Here is a 14076-nt window from a genome sequence, read left to right as displayed (position 1 = left end):
AGTATGAGTTCACTGCTGTAGGGACAAAGCAGCAGGATGGGCACAAGCTCAGGTTTAAAGGACATCCAGTCTGATGGCCAAGGGGACCAGACACCCTGGTAGAGTGCCATCCTCTCTGTGTCTTGAAGGTTACTTTGCCAGAGGGTGCCTCATTCATGTCAGTTGGGATCAAATAGTTAAGGGAGGACAAGGGGTTATTGTCTGAGTGACAGCCATGAAAAGCAGCCCCCGTGGACAGGTAGCCAGCCCTATCAGAGGGATGAGGAATACTGATGGGAAAATTAAGCCAAGAGAGGGGAAAGGGAGCAAACACATTGGGGGGGGGGCACACAAAAAAATGCTTGTCTGTTGGTAGGAAAAGTGGAAGGGCTGACTCCAGTTGGGGGAATGACTGAAAATGTATGTACCAAATGGGCCACATTGACCTGGGATTCTGGGTGCATCCTGGTGACCCAGGCCAGGTGCTGTGGAACGTGGGGGCACTGAATCCTGGATCTTCAAGGTACATGGCATACTCAAGGCTGCATCAGTGAGATCCGATGTGGAAAATCCACTGGGTGAACTGGACTCTACCTCAGTAACACTTGCAGAATGGAAGACAGCTGTGACTGAGGTAGTGGGCAAAGATGGTCTTGCTATATCAATAACCTATTTGCTGTATTAAGAAATATATATATAATTCCAGCAAACCTGTGACTGACATTCTCGGTGAATATTATTGTAAATTTTCACTGACAATTAACCCCTATTCTTTGTGTAACTAGTGTTCAGCCACTAAAGGATTGATCCTATACAAGTGAATAATTCAGGTACTGTAATATGAAGTTAGCCCTTATGTTAGTCTGGGTAGACTAAAGAAACAAATCCATAGACACTTAAATATGTATATAAGAAAGAGCTTTATATACAAGAGCAATTGAATAGTGAGAAAACATCCAGCCCAGTCCAGATCAAGTCCATAAGTCTGATACTAACAAAACACTTCAGACTCACAAAACACGTGAAATGACACCGAATACAGGAAGATCACAGGCCAGTGGACTGAAAGTCTTGTGGATCCAGTGGCAGAAGCATCTCAATGCTGGCAGGGGTCTCCACGTGACTCCTTTAGTTTCAGGAATCTAATGGAGTTCCATGTATCTTCTCAGAAGGAATGTCTCATAGGGAGTGAGCATTCCACCTCCAGCAAGCTATTTATCTCTTTAGCATCTCCAAATGAGGTCACCAAGCTCCACCCCTTCACTCTTAAGTCTCAAATTGACAACAAATTATGTAACTACCACAGCCCTATATCCCTCTCTCTACAGGGCTTTAAAAAATTAGTACCAGGGGCTAATCATTATGCCCCAGGGAGATGATCGATAAAATGCTCTATCATAAATTAACAAGATTCTGAAAGGGAGTCAAAGGCAAATAAAACAAACACATACAAACACAAAACAAAGAAAACGGATTCAGGGATGGGTTTTGGGATCCAACTAAATCCTAACTCCAAGGAAAGAACAATAAGTTCTTACAGCATGGCCCTGCTCTATATTTGCCATCAGTAAAGGAACACAGAAGGTAAGTGTAGTATGGCAAAATGTGAAGAAATTAGATGGTGCCTGGCTGTATAGCATCTGGGGTCTTAAAGACGTGTTTTCAAACAAGCAGTCATCTAAATGAGATGTCAACTAAATCTACATGAAAGAAGCACAGCAACATCAGTCACGGAAGGGCTGTAAATCATATAACCTCAAGTTCTAGGAGGGAATAGTTTTAGAGACTAAATTTTAAGATTCTGGTTTGCAGACGGCTATGGATGACAATGGGAGGCCAAGATACATGTGTGATGTCTACACAGGAAATAAGTCTCTGATGATTTCCCTCTATCAGTAATAGAGGGATTGGAGAAAAGTGGTTACTAAACATAGTGCACTGGAGATATAACTATAGAAAATTCAAAGGATAAATGTGATTTGAATGGTTAAAATTTTGTCGGTTGATGGCCCTCTCTGATGCACGTAAGGCCTGATCTGGTTTTCAACATTTTCTTTATTTTTCTGTTTTTTGTTTGTTCGTATTAGGGTTTATCTCAGAGGAGTAATGTCATTTTGGATCATCCTCTTGAATTTTTTGCTATTTTTCAGTAAATAAAACCCAGAATTTCAAGTAGAATAGGATTTCTGAGGGGGTCCAGCAGTGGTGGTGGAGGAGGGGGATGTAAAAGGTAGGAAAAAATATTTGAAACTGATTGTGGTAGCAATTGTACAATTCTGCTTGATGTGACTGAATTATGAAATATGATAGCTGTATTAACTCCCCATAAAATGGTTTTAAAATAAAAAAAGAAAAATTATTTAGTATGAGAGAAGGGGAGGAAGAATAATTTCAAAAAGGATATAAATAATGGTTGTACAACACGAAGAGTCTAATCAATGGCACTGAATTATACATGTAGAAGTTGTTTTAAAGAATGCTTTGTTGTGTATGTTTGCCATAATTAGAAAAATAATCACAATAATAACAATAAATACAAGAAAATGTTCTAAAATTGATTGTGGGTAATGTTTAATAAACTTTTTATTTTGTTCACTTTATATGCACAATTTTTCATGAAAATAGAGTACTTTTTCTTTCTGAGCATTTTGAATGTTGTATATTGTTCAGTAGCTTGATAGCCAGGCAAGGGAGCACTTAGCTGAAATTTTATCTTTACTGGTCAAGACTTTATGTCCTGAACTAGGTTTCCCAACAACTGGCTAGGGAGTAAATTAATGACTCATAATGGTAGGCTTGCGATTTGGGGTCTTTTTCTGTTTTTTTTTTTCTTTCCCCTTGGATACTTCATATCTGAGAGCCAATCCTAATTGTTCACTTTCCTTCTCTTCTCTTCCCAGCAACTGTCACTTCCTCTAGGAGTAGCAATAAAAAATATTTTTTTCTCCCGATGGAATAATTTCTCTCAAAAATGAAAGTTCCCAGCCTTTGATGATGTACCCAGACCTTGCAGACCTGATTAATACCTCCCACCCCTTTACTTCCCCTTACTTTTTTTCTTTTTACATTTAGTGCGTCTTTCATGGTTTCCAGCTGGATTTTGTTTGTTGCAGGGAAAGGGTGGTGGGTTTTACTCTCCCGTGTCCGTATCATTAAGTATTTGAAAATGGAGCTGCTACAACCACACCATATTGTCACCTTCCCCAGAAGTTCTTAAAAACACTTTTAGATGGCTATAGGTTACTTCTAGAGATTGCTTATTATTCATTTGTGAAACAAATAAGCATGGTGTGTCTGTTGTATGCAAACAGGTTTCTTAAAAGTTCCAGCAGAGAAGCACAGTACAATCTACTGCTTTTTCAAAGCTTCCTGCCATGATCTTCTACTGAATTTTTAGGTAGTTAGGTGCCATCAAATCAGTCCAACACACAACAACACTCATTCGTCATTCTCACAATTATGTTTGAGCTAATTGTTGTAGCCACTATGTAAACTCATCCCATTGAATATCTTCCCCCTTTACACTGCTCCTTCACTTTATCAAAACATCATGTCTTGATAAGGACTAGTCTCTTCTGGTAGCATGTTCCAAAGTACATGAGAAAATGTCTTTCCATTTTTGCTTTCAAGGGAACATTCTGGTTCTACTTCCTCCAAGACTGTTTGTTCTTCTAATAGTCTATGGCACTTCCCAAAGTCTTAACCACCAACACCGTAATTCAAATGTTCTCTATTGTTCTGTGGTTTTCTTTATAAATTGTTCAACTTTCATATTCATATGAAGTGATTGAAAATAGCATGGTTTGTGTCAGGTGCAACTTAATGCTTAAAATGATATCCTGTTCTTCAATACAGAAATTTTGTAGAACACATTTTTCCAATTCAATGCATCATTTGATTCCTTGACTGCTGTCTTCATGAGATTGTGGATCTAAGCAAAATGAAGTCTTTAACAATTTCAACCTTTTATTTATCATATCTATTGGTCCAGTTATAAAGATTTGAATTTTCTTTACATTGACTTGTAATTCATTTCCATCAAGTACTTCAAGTACTCCACATTCACCAAGCAAGGTTGTATTATGTGCTTATCAAACCTTGTTAATAAGTCTTCCTCCAATCTTGATCCTGCATTATTTTTACAGTCCAAGATTGCTTGCTCAGCAGAGTAAGGTGAAAAGATACAACACTGATGACACACTTTTCTTGACTTAAAATCATACAGTATTTAACTCCTTTTTAGTCTAAAGACAAGTTTCACATGAGCTAAAAGAAGTGTTCTGGAAGTCATGATTTGTATGATCCATACAGTCAATACCTTTGTGTTATCGATAAATACAATTAAACATCTTTCTTGTATTCTTTGCTTTGAGCCAAGATTCATCTGATGTCAGTAATGATACCCCTCATTTCATGTCCTTTTCTGAATCCAGCTGGTATTTCTAGCAATTCCCTGTCGTACAACTCTTGTTGAATGATCTTCAGCAAGATTTGCAAAGTGATATTGATATTGCCGGAGAATATCGACATTCTGTTGGGTCACCTTTCTTTGGAATGGGTACAAATACATGTGATAGTTAAGTTTTTTGTGACATGGCACCTTTCAGAAGATATGGGATGGGATGCCTTCTCAATAAATGAATTCTTGATATAAAGCTTTCTTGTACATGAGTGTCACTGCATTTATCTAGTCAACCCAGCTTAACAAAATACAGATCTCTTCTAGTCTTTTGAACACACATAGCTGGCATCCAAATTTCTTAGCATAGACAAATGAGCAGCTCCAGTGCTTCACTAGCTTATAGAACCACTTCAATTGGTATTCCATCAAGTCCTGGAGTCTTATTTTCATGAACTCCTTCAGGGCAGCCTGGACTCCTTCTTCAGAACCACTGGCACTCTTTCAAAATGGTTGAGTGTTCAGTTCTTTTTGGTAATAGTGAGACTATGTATCCCTTCCACCTTCTTTTGATGGTACAATATGTTGCCCAAAGAATCTTTCAACACTGCAACTTGAGGGTTTAAGTTTTCTTCCATTCTTTCAGCCTGACATATGTGGAGTGTGTTCTTCCTTTTTGGTTTTCAAAATCCCGGTCTTTGAACCTTTCATTGAAATATTTTTTTGCCAGGCTGCCCTTTAAATTTTCTGTTCAGCACTTTTCATCAATTTTTCTATTTAGTCACTCTCTACATTTAAGAGCAAGGATTTCAGTCTCTTTTGACATCCACTTTGATAATTTCCTCTCCTTTTATGGGCATTTTACTTTCTTCATGTAGGATATTCTTGATGTTATCCCATAGCTCATCAGGTCTATTAGTGCTCAATGTGTCAAATTTGTTCTCGAAATTCAGCTGGGATACTAAAATTCATGTTTTCTCTCTCATGTTTAATTTTCTTGAACTTACATATAAGGGAGTGGTTTGTTCCACACTCAGCCTCTGGCCTAGATTTGCCTTCTGATATTCAGCTTCTCCATTACCTCTTCCTAGTCAATTTGAGTCCTGTGTAATACATCAGGTAAAGTCCATGTGTACTCGCTATTGTTAGAAAATGTACTTGTAATGAAGAAATCTTTAGTCTTGCAAAAACCTATGTAACTTTATTAGTTTCATTTCTATTATCAAGACTATTTCCCAACTGCCATTCCTTCCTGCTTCCAACTGATTCATTTCAATCAGCAATAACTGTCTATTGATGCATATTTAATTTCACACTGAAGAAGTTGGCAAAATCCTTTATCACTAGCTTGATTGGTTGATGAATAAATGAGTTATAGTTGTATTTACTAGATATATAATATCCTATTATAGATAGCACTGTACTTCAAAATATATCGACATATTTTTCTGAAGTTCTGAGGGTTTCACCTTCCAGCACAATATCTGATAATGCTCTACTGTTATTCCTAAGGTTTTCAGTGGTTAACCCCTTAGAAGTGGAGAGTCTAGTCCTTTCTAGTCTGTTTTTATTCTAGATGCTCTGTTGAAACCTTTAAGTGGCCCTACTGGTGTTTGAAATACTGGTGACATAGCGTCCACCAACAAAACACTTCTAGAGCAGAGTATAACAAACTGACAAGTGATAGCATGGAAATGTACAATTCTTCAATGACAGACACCTCAAGAATGAACGTTTGGGTCACTACCTAGTAAGGAAACAGAACAAGATGAGGTGCTTGTAGACCACAAAGGGAATACAGAATGGTAGTAGATAGATCTAAATTATCTATTCTGATCATGTGACCACTTGCAGAAATAAGGACTTTGTAATTGTTGAGTATTTATTTCTTCCTTCTATGTGATCATCAAATAATTTTGTTTTCATCATTTATAAAAGTTATAAATGGGACTAGTACATCTTCAGTTATACAGGCATACCTTTATAAGCGTCTTTACTCAGTAATATTTTAATAAGGTATAGAGATGTCTGTAAGTACCAAGTTGACAAAGGATGGACTGTGATGGTTAAGACTGTCAACTTGGCTAGGACATAAATTGCTGGTTTGGAAATGTTGTAATGATGTATCTAATGTGATCAGCCCTACTGTGATATGCTGGGATTAGGGTGGGATGTAAAGGTCACAGTGTTGATCCAATGTAAAGGGAATTTCTTCAGAGGTGTTGCTTAGATGGACTATTCTGGAATGTCCTGGAAAAGTTGTCTAGCTTTTTACTCACTCCGAATGCTGCATTTCACTCACGTCATCTGAATTCCAGTTCTTGGGATGTAAGCATAATAATCTTGCACTCTTCAGCCTCTACTGCCTGTGGGTCAGTAGCCTGCTGTCTAACCCACTAATCTTGAGATCAACTCTTGAGGTTATAGAAATCAAGAGGAGCTTTATTTGTGACTTGACATGTGACCCAGGGACTTAAGGCCTATCAGTGTCTACGACTGTATGAGCCATTTCCTTGAAATAAATCTCTAAGCTTCATTAGTTTTTAGTCTCTACATAACCCAGCCTAAGACACACACTTAGAGCATTTCTTAAAGTACCTTGTCATTTTATTAGCTTTTCAGTACTTTTACAACTTTATTTATCACTATAAAACACGAGTTTTATAGCTTACTTGAAAGAGTTACAGATGAAGACCCGCATATACAGATATTACAAACGTCTAGATGGCTAAAATTTTGGTGGATGACTTCATTTAACTACAAGAATAAAAACACTTCATATTTTCTGCAATCAAAGCTGAAAAGCTTTTCAAGGCAGATTACATTCAGGCCAGAGCTAGGTGACAGACTTTGACTTAAACAATACAAAAGAGCTTAGGAATGTAATGAGATTTTTAAATCTGTTCTTCTAGTTTAAGTCTAAAGTTTTCACAGAAAAATAAATATTTTAGGCAAGCGTAAATAAATTCTAAATAGATATGGTTCAATGACTTAATTATTTTACCTTAATTAAGGCAAGCAAAGTACAGATACTGTACATTAAGAACAAACAGGTTTATGACACTTAATATCCATAATATGTTCTGTGGAATATTATAAGATTTGGATTTTGTGTGAATACCCTATTATATGTAGTGTAAATGTTGTACATGTACAATACACATATATCAAAGTAATCACCACACAAGAACTCTGGTTCTGTACTAGTGCCCACAGTCTGATGTCTACAAACTTGTACCTGCAATTGGCTGCTTCAGGATACACAGCAGAACTGGAACTCCGTGCAGTGGAGTAACTGCAGTCCAACATCTCCCTGCAAACAGCTGAGCTGGGTACATGCCAATACTAGCAGCAAGGGCTTGGCGTTTCAAGTTGCCACAAGTTGCTGTGCCCAAACATCAGAAACCTTGGTAGCTTCCAGGACTGCAATGGCACCATGAACTTGACACCAGCTTCACATGCTGGCACGTCCCTACTTTCCACCCCACAGGCATATATGAGATCTGGCACTACTCAAATAGACATTATGCATCGTATACCTATATATCACATTGCTTTATACAGGCAAAAGAACCTTTAAAAGTTGTTCCTCTATGAATTATACCCACAATTAAATGTACAATGAGCCATCTGATGGTCCAACATAACCAACTCCAATTAGCAAGACATCGATGAGTGTCCATATTCCCAGGCCACCAAAGCTGAAGAGTTTGCCAAGGCCTTCTCGCCACTGACCAAGGTAGAAACGGTCAGCTCCAAACCCACCGAGGGTGATGCTGCAATATAAAACAAGGGCTGGAATTCATAAAACATTCTCCAAACAAATGCAGTGAAACTATGTTGTAATAACTTAGTAAATCTCATTTGTGAAGATGCCTCAAAATATTATCAACCTCAATAACATAAATGATCACTTTGCAATTTAGCACTATGAAATAATCATAAAAAGAATTTTTAAATATCCATAGTAGACAATTTTTAGCTGTACTGAAATCTCATGCTTTCTCTTTTAAATAAAACTAGTTAATTTCACTGCCTTTTAATTGTGAAAATGGTATATTAGAGAGAACAAAAGTAGGGAGCCCCATCAGAAAGTCCACCTGCACAAGAGCAAGGAGTTTGGAATCTTCAGTTCTTAGACACAATTTAAATGACCAGGTTCAAGTTCTCTTTTACAGTCACTTTTCTCTAAAAATTAAGTGTTTGGAATAATTAAGGTTCTTTCAAATACTAAAATCTAAAATTGAAAGAACATTCACTATAATTTCTCATTAAGATTTTATTCTTGAAAACATATACAAACAAAAAATTACATAGGTATACACCCGTGGCCAGCTCCAATAATTCTTCCTTCTTTCTACTGCTGAACGGATTCCAAGGCATGGTGCCACCAGGTGTGTCAGAGTAGACTGTATTCCATACGAGTTTTGTTTTTCATTTCTTACTGTGAAATGGGGTGATGCTTTATAGAGATCCGTTTCAACAAGTGACATACATCTTATTTCATGCCAATCACAGCAATCCCCACAATGCAACATTACCTTTCTCACATCCTTGCTGTTTCTATGCCTCCTTTTTTTAAAATTCTTTTAAACTTTGAGTAAATGCTGCCCTTTTGATATCAAATGGTTGATCATTCTAACAATTTTTAATATGTAGTTCTAACAATTTTTAATATGTAGTCAATGTTACCCTCACCCCTCCTCCATCCCAGATTACTTTAAAGTAAACCTGAATACTACATTATTTACAGTAAATACTTTGAAGGTACTATATTCAACTCTGAATATCATTATTAATTTTTAAAACTTGATAAATGCTCCATGAAAATATAAGATGCTGAAAGTGGACTTTGAGGCCAGGGCTTGGTGCCCCAACAGACTGTAATGGAAAACACTCCTAAAGGCCAACAAACGATCCTTAAATTAACTACAAGCTTTTCTTTCTTGATGTGTTTTGTTTTGTTGTCAGTGGTTTGTTGTTGTTTTGTTGTATACTGTTGCTTTGTTTTCCTCTGTCTTGTTTCTGTGCATATTATCTCCACAGGTCTGTCTAAATAAGATAGGCTGGATGAACTATCTGGAGGAAAAACAATGGGACCGACAGTTCCGGGGGGACTTGGGATAGGGGGAGGTGGGGGGTAAGGAAGTGGTGTTAACTAACCCAGGCACAAGGGAACAACATGGGATCCAAATTGGTGGTAAGGGAGGAGTGGCAAGCCTGGTAGGGAATGATCAAGGCTAAGGTAACATTAAGAAGAGGTATAGTTATAACCCAGGTGGGGACGGGGCACAATAGTGGAACAGGAGGGAAGTCAAAAGAAATAGAGGAAAGAGCTAGGAGGCAAAGGGCATTTATAGAGGTCTAGACAAAGACATGTACATGTAAATATATATATGAGGATGGGGAAATAGATCTATGTGTCTATATTTATAGGTTTAGTATTAAGGTGGCAGAAGGACCTTGGGCCTCTACTCAAGCACTCCCTCAATGTATGAATACTTTCTTCTATTGACATTCTATGATGCTCACCCTCCCGACACAACCGCTGAAGACAAAGCTGGTGAACAAGTAAATGTGGTGAAGAAAGCTGATAGTGCCGGGCTATCAAAAGAGATAGCATCTGGGGGTCTTAAAGGCTTGAAGATAAACAAGCGGCCATCTAGCTCAGAAGCAACAAAGCCCACATGGAAGTACACACCAGCCTTTGTGATTACGTGGTTCCAAAGGGATCAGTTGTCAGGCATCAAAGAACAAAAAAATCATATCATTGGCTGCACACCTCCATGATACGATCGCCAAGGACAAACAGGTGCAAAAGCAAATGTGGCGAAGAAAGTTGATGGTGCCCGGCTATCAAAAGAGATAATGTCTGGGGTCTTAAAGGCTTGAAGGTGAATAAGTGGCCATCTAGCTCAGAAGCAACAAAGTCCAAATGGAAGAAGCACACCAGCCTGTGTGTTCATGAGGTATCAAAGGGATCAGGTATAAGGCATCATCCCAAAGCCTTTTGTTAGCCACTGGAGATGCCCTCACAGAGGGGTCTAGGGGAGGAGATCAGTTAGTCAGGGTGCGACGTAGCACCGATGAAGAATACAGCTGTCCTCCAGTTCCTAAATGCTTCCCCCCCCCCCACTACCATGATCCGAATTCTACCCTGCAAGTCTTGCTAGCTAGACCAGAGGATATACACTGGTGCAGATAGAAGCTGGAGGCACAGGGAATCCAGGGCAGATGATACCTTCAGGACCAGGGGTGTGAGGGGTGATACTGGGAGAGTAGAGGGTGAGTGGGTTGGAAAGGGGAAACCGATTACAAGATCTACATGTGACCTCCTCCCTGGGGGACGGACAACAGAAAAGGGGATGAAGGGAGACGCCGGATAGGGCAAGATATGACAAAATAATAATTTATAAATTATCAAGGGCTCATGAGGGATGGGGGAGAGGGGAGGGATGGGAAAAAAGAGGACTTGATACAAAGGGCTTAAGTGGATAGCAAATGCTTTGAAAATGTTTAGGGCAAAGAATGCACAGATGTGCTTTATACAATTGATGTATGTTTATGTATGGATTGTGATGAGTTGTATTAGTCCCTAATAAAATGCTAAAAAAAAAAAAAAAGAAAACTGGATAAATGTTCCATGAAAATGTAAGATGCTAACAGGGCAACTGGGTGAGAATTATATATTTACTTCACAACTATCTAAAATTATTTCAGAGTTAAAAGTTTGTATTTTTAAATGTTAAGTTCTAATTTGAGCCATTTTTGACAAAGACTGTGGCCACTTAATTTATTTTTGTTATTTTCTGTTTTGGACTCCTCTTACTGCCCTTCCTGTTCTTCCCCAGCCCAAACCCTAATGCAGTGGTTCTCAACAAGAAGTTTTTTTTCTGCCCTAGAAATCATTTGGCAATGTCTGCAATAATTCGGAGCATCATGATGGGAGTGTAACTGGCATTGCGTGGGTAGACACTAGAAGTCCTGTAAACTTCTCATGTTTAACAGGACAGCACCTACAACAAAGAATAATACTGTCCAAAATGTCAGTGGTGAGGACAGTAAGACACCCTGCCTTATACTTGGCTGCAGTTCTCCACATCTCGTTTCCGCATGCCTTCAACACTAGATGGCAAAATTTTGAGTTTATAGGTGATTTTTCTTCTAGGTTTCCAGAATTAAACAGGTATTATTTTCATAAGCCGTAACTAAAAATTAAAAATACACACCATAAATCTATCAGTTGAAAAATCATCTGCAGTTAAGTTAGGCATTTGCCAATTCACAGTACGTTTATGACAGGAAATGCTGTTTGGTTCTACCAAACAATAACAATCATTCAGTGTCATTTCTAGAATGCATAAGCATCTTGGGAAAAGCACTGGGACGGTCATGTAAACCTCACCCCGCAGCTGTATTTTCCCTTAAGTGTATTTGACACACTTGCTAGGATCCAAGTTAAAAGGAGTAGTTTGGCTGAGCTCAATTTTGGAAGATTCCACTGATGCCATAGCTCCCATGGCATCTCTTTTAACTTTTTAATAACAAAATTTACCTTAAAGCCAGAGCAGTAGACCATTTATAACCTCCAGTCCAATTGCAGTACAACATTTTGAGAAAAGTACGGTTACCTTAAAAAGAGAAAAAACATTTCACATATACCCAAACTAATTCCAACTGGGTGATAGACATATATGAAAGACCAAATTTAAAAGTTTTAAAAAGAAAATACATGAAACTATCTCTATGATGTGCATAGGAAAATATTTCTTAAACAATGACCCAAAAGAACTATGAATGACTAATTAATAACTTGAACTCATTATATTTAAAAGGTTCTATTCATCAAATGAACCATAAAGAAAGTAAAGAAAAAAGTATCACAAGCCACAAGAGGAATTTAGGGACACCAAATAATCAATATTATCTAAAATACAAAAGACATATTAGAAATCTTTTAGAAAAGACAAAAGAAGGACAGCAAGTAAGTGGACTTCAGAAAGTTCAAGGAAATAGGATTAAAAGATGATGGGATTTAATTTTCCTATTAGTTTTCTTGAAGTCCCCCATCTTCAGTGATAAAGTGGGTTATTAAGACTGCTGCATCCTACTGGTGGGAATTTAAATTGATAAACCATTTTACAAAATAATACATGCTAGGGAATATATGCTATATAACTATCATATGTACAATCACACAAAAAATTTTAATAGCAAGATCTGTAAGAGAAGAAATAATACCTAACACAGACACAGAGGAGAACGGATAAACTATGGAGTGATGGTAATTAAGTCAAAAGTATTGCTACTTCAGGTCTTATGTATACACACACGATCTATTTCCAACAAAATATGCTTATGCATGTCTCTGTAATCAGTGGATGACTACAGGAAAGCTCTTTCAGTAATATACTTTTCTTGGTATTGTTAAGGGTACCTTCCAAAGAAGGGATAATTTTTGTTTGAAGGTCAGGGTTAATGACCACATTTTCAACAAAATTCAGTGTACACCTGCCCAAATCATTGACGTTTTCTAACAAACTTATGGGAATGTTGTCTGTCTCTCTCTGTTACATACACACACACAAACACACACAGACCACTGTCAACTTCAGTGTATTAAGAAACTAGTTGAAGTACTGAAAATAGTGGAAGAAGACTACAGAATTACTACTGAAGCAACAGCCACTAAAGTTTGAATCTCATATTTAGCATTTAAAATTTTAAACGAACGTTCTGGCCTTAGGAGAATTTTGGCTATTGCAAAGAGCTAATCTTTTAAGCAGGGTAAAGCTAACGACAAGTCTATGGAAACTGTAATCAGGAATAAATCTTGAATTTACCAATGTGATTGTGAGTGTATGGTCCAATCGAAATAGCAGTTTCTGAGGAAATTCAAGGCAAAGATTATGTATTCAAGAATGTTATTATATTCAATGCTCAGAAGATTTTGCTGACTATTTCAAAAGGGTACTTTGGATAGGTCTTCTCTAGAGTACAGGATGGAGCATGAAGATTTCAGAAAACTGAAGACTGCATTGATGAGAAAAAGGCAGCAAAGTTATGCCAAGGAATGTTTATCCATCGTGACAATGTACTTACCCATTCTTTGAAGATAAAAATGGTTGTTCTTTAAAAACTGTCTTGGGAAACCTTACCTATCTACCTAATAACACTGATCCAACCTTTTCAGTTTCTTTATGGTGCTCCAAACTCAAAACAACAGTTAAAAGGAAGATAATTTGAATCCTGCAAGGCTGCCAAAAGGGGCATTTTGACAAGGAGTAAATCAAAGCGCACAGAATTCTTTGAAGAAAGATTATATAACCCATGGCCAGCAAATCAATTCTGACTTACAGTGGCCCTAGACCTATCCTTTTGGGTTTCCTAGACTCAAATCTTTACAGTTTCATCTTCTTCCCAAGGAGCAAGATGGTGGCTTCAAACTGCTGACCTTGTGGTTTGTAGATCCCTGCAAACCCCAAGACACCACCAGAGCTCTTTGGGGGAAGGGTTAGAGAGATGGAAACACTGCTTTTAGAAATGTATAGACCTATATGGATGGTATGTTAAGAAATACTAGCTTCACATTTTGATATTTTTACCTAATAAAAGGTTCTATTATTTCATAGCAATACTTTTGACTTACCATATATAACCTTGGGATGGATTATCATAGGAAGTACAGAAATTCAATT

The 14076-nt window shown here is 37.6% G+C and overlaps 1 protein-coding gene across 2 annotated transcripts in view; it reads right to left on the bottom strand.

Annotated features, from left to right (window-relative positions):
- Positions 1-943: 943 nt before the first annotated feature.
- TM2D3 (TM2 domain containing 3) overlaps positions 944-14076 on the bottom strand; it is a 34735-nt gene continuing 21602 nt past the window's right edge. Inside the window, exons 4-5 of one of the 2 annotated variants that reach the window (XM_075557952.1) lie at positions 11934-12009; positions 944-8154 (exon numbers count right to left, since the gene is read on the bottom strand). In XM_075557952.1, the coding sequence (XP_075414067.1) occupies positions 7989-8154; positions 11934-12009 (242 nt within the window). In that variant the 3' untranslated portion in view covers positions 944-7988. The remainder of the gene's footprint in view (positions 8155-11933; positions 12010-14076) is intronic. The other variant, XM_075557951.1, reaches the window with a different exon arrangement.

This window comes from Tenrec ecaudatus, chromosome 9, assembly GCF_050624435.1.
Source record: "Tenrec ecaudatus isolate mTenEca1 chromosome 9, mTenEca1.hap1, whole genome shotgun sequence".
NCBI lineage: Eukaryota > Metazoa > Chordata > Mammalia > Afrosoricida > Tenrecidae > Tenrec > Tenrec ecaudatus.
Note: the sequence above shows the minus strand (reverse complement) of the source record. Positions and strands in the feature narration are given on the sequence as shown.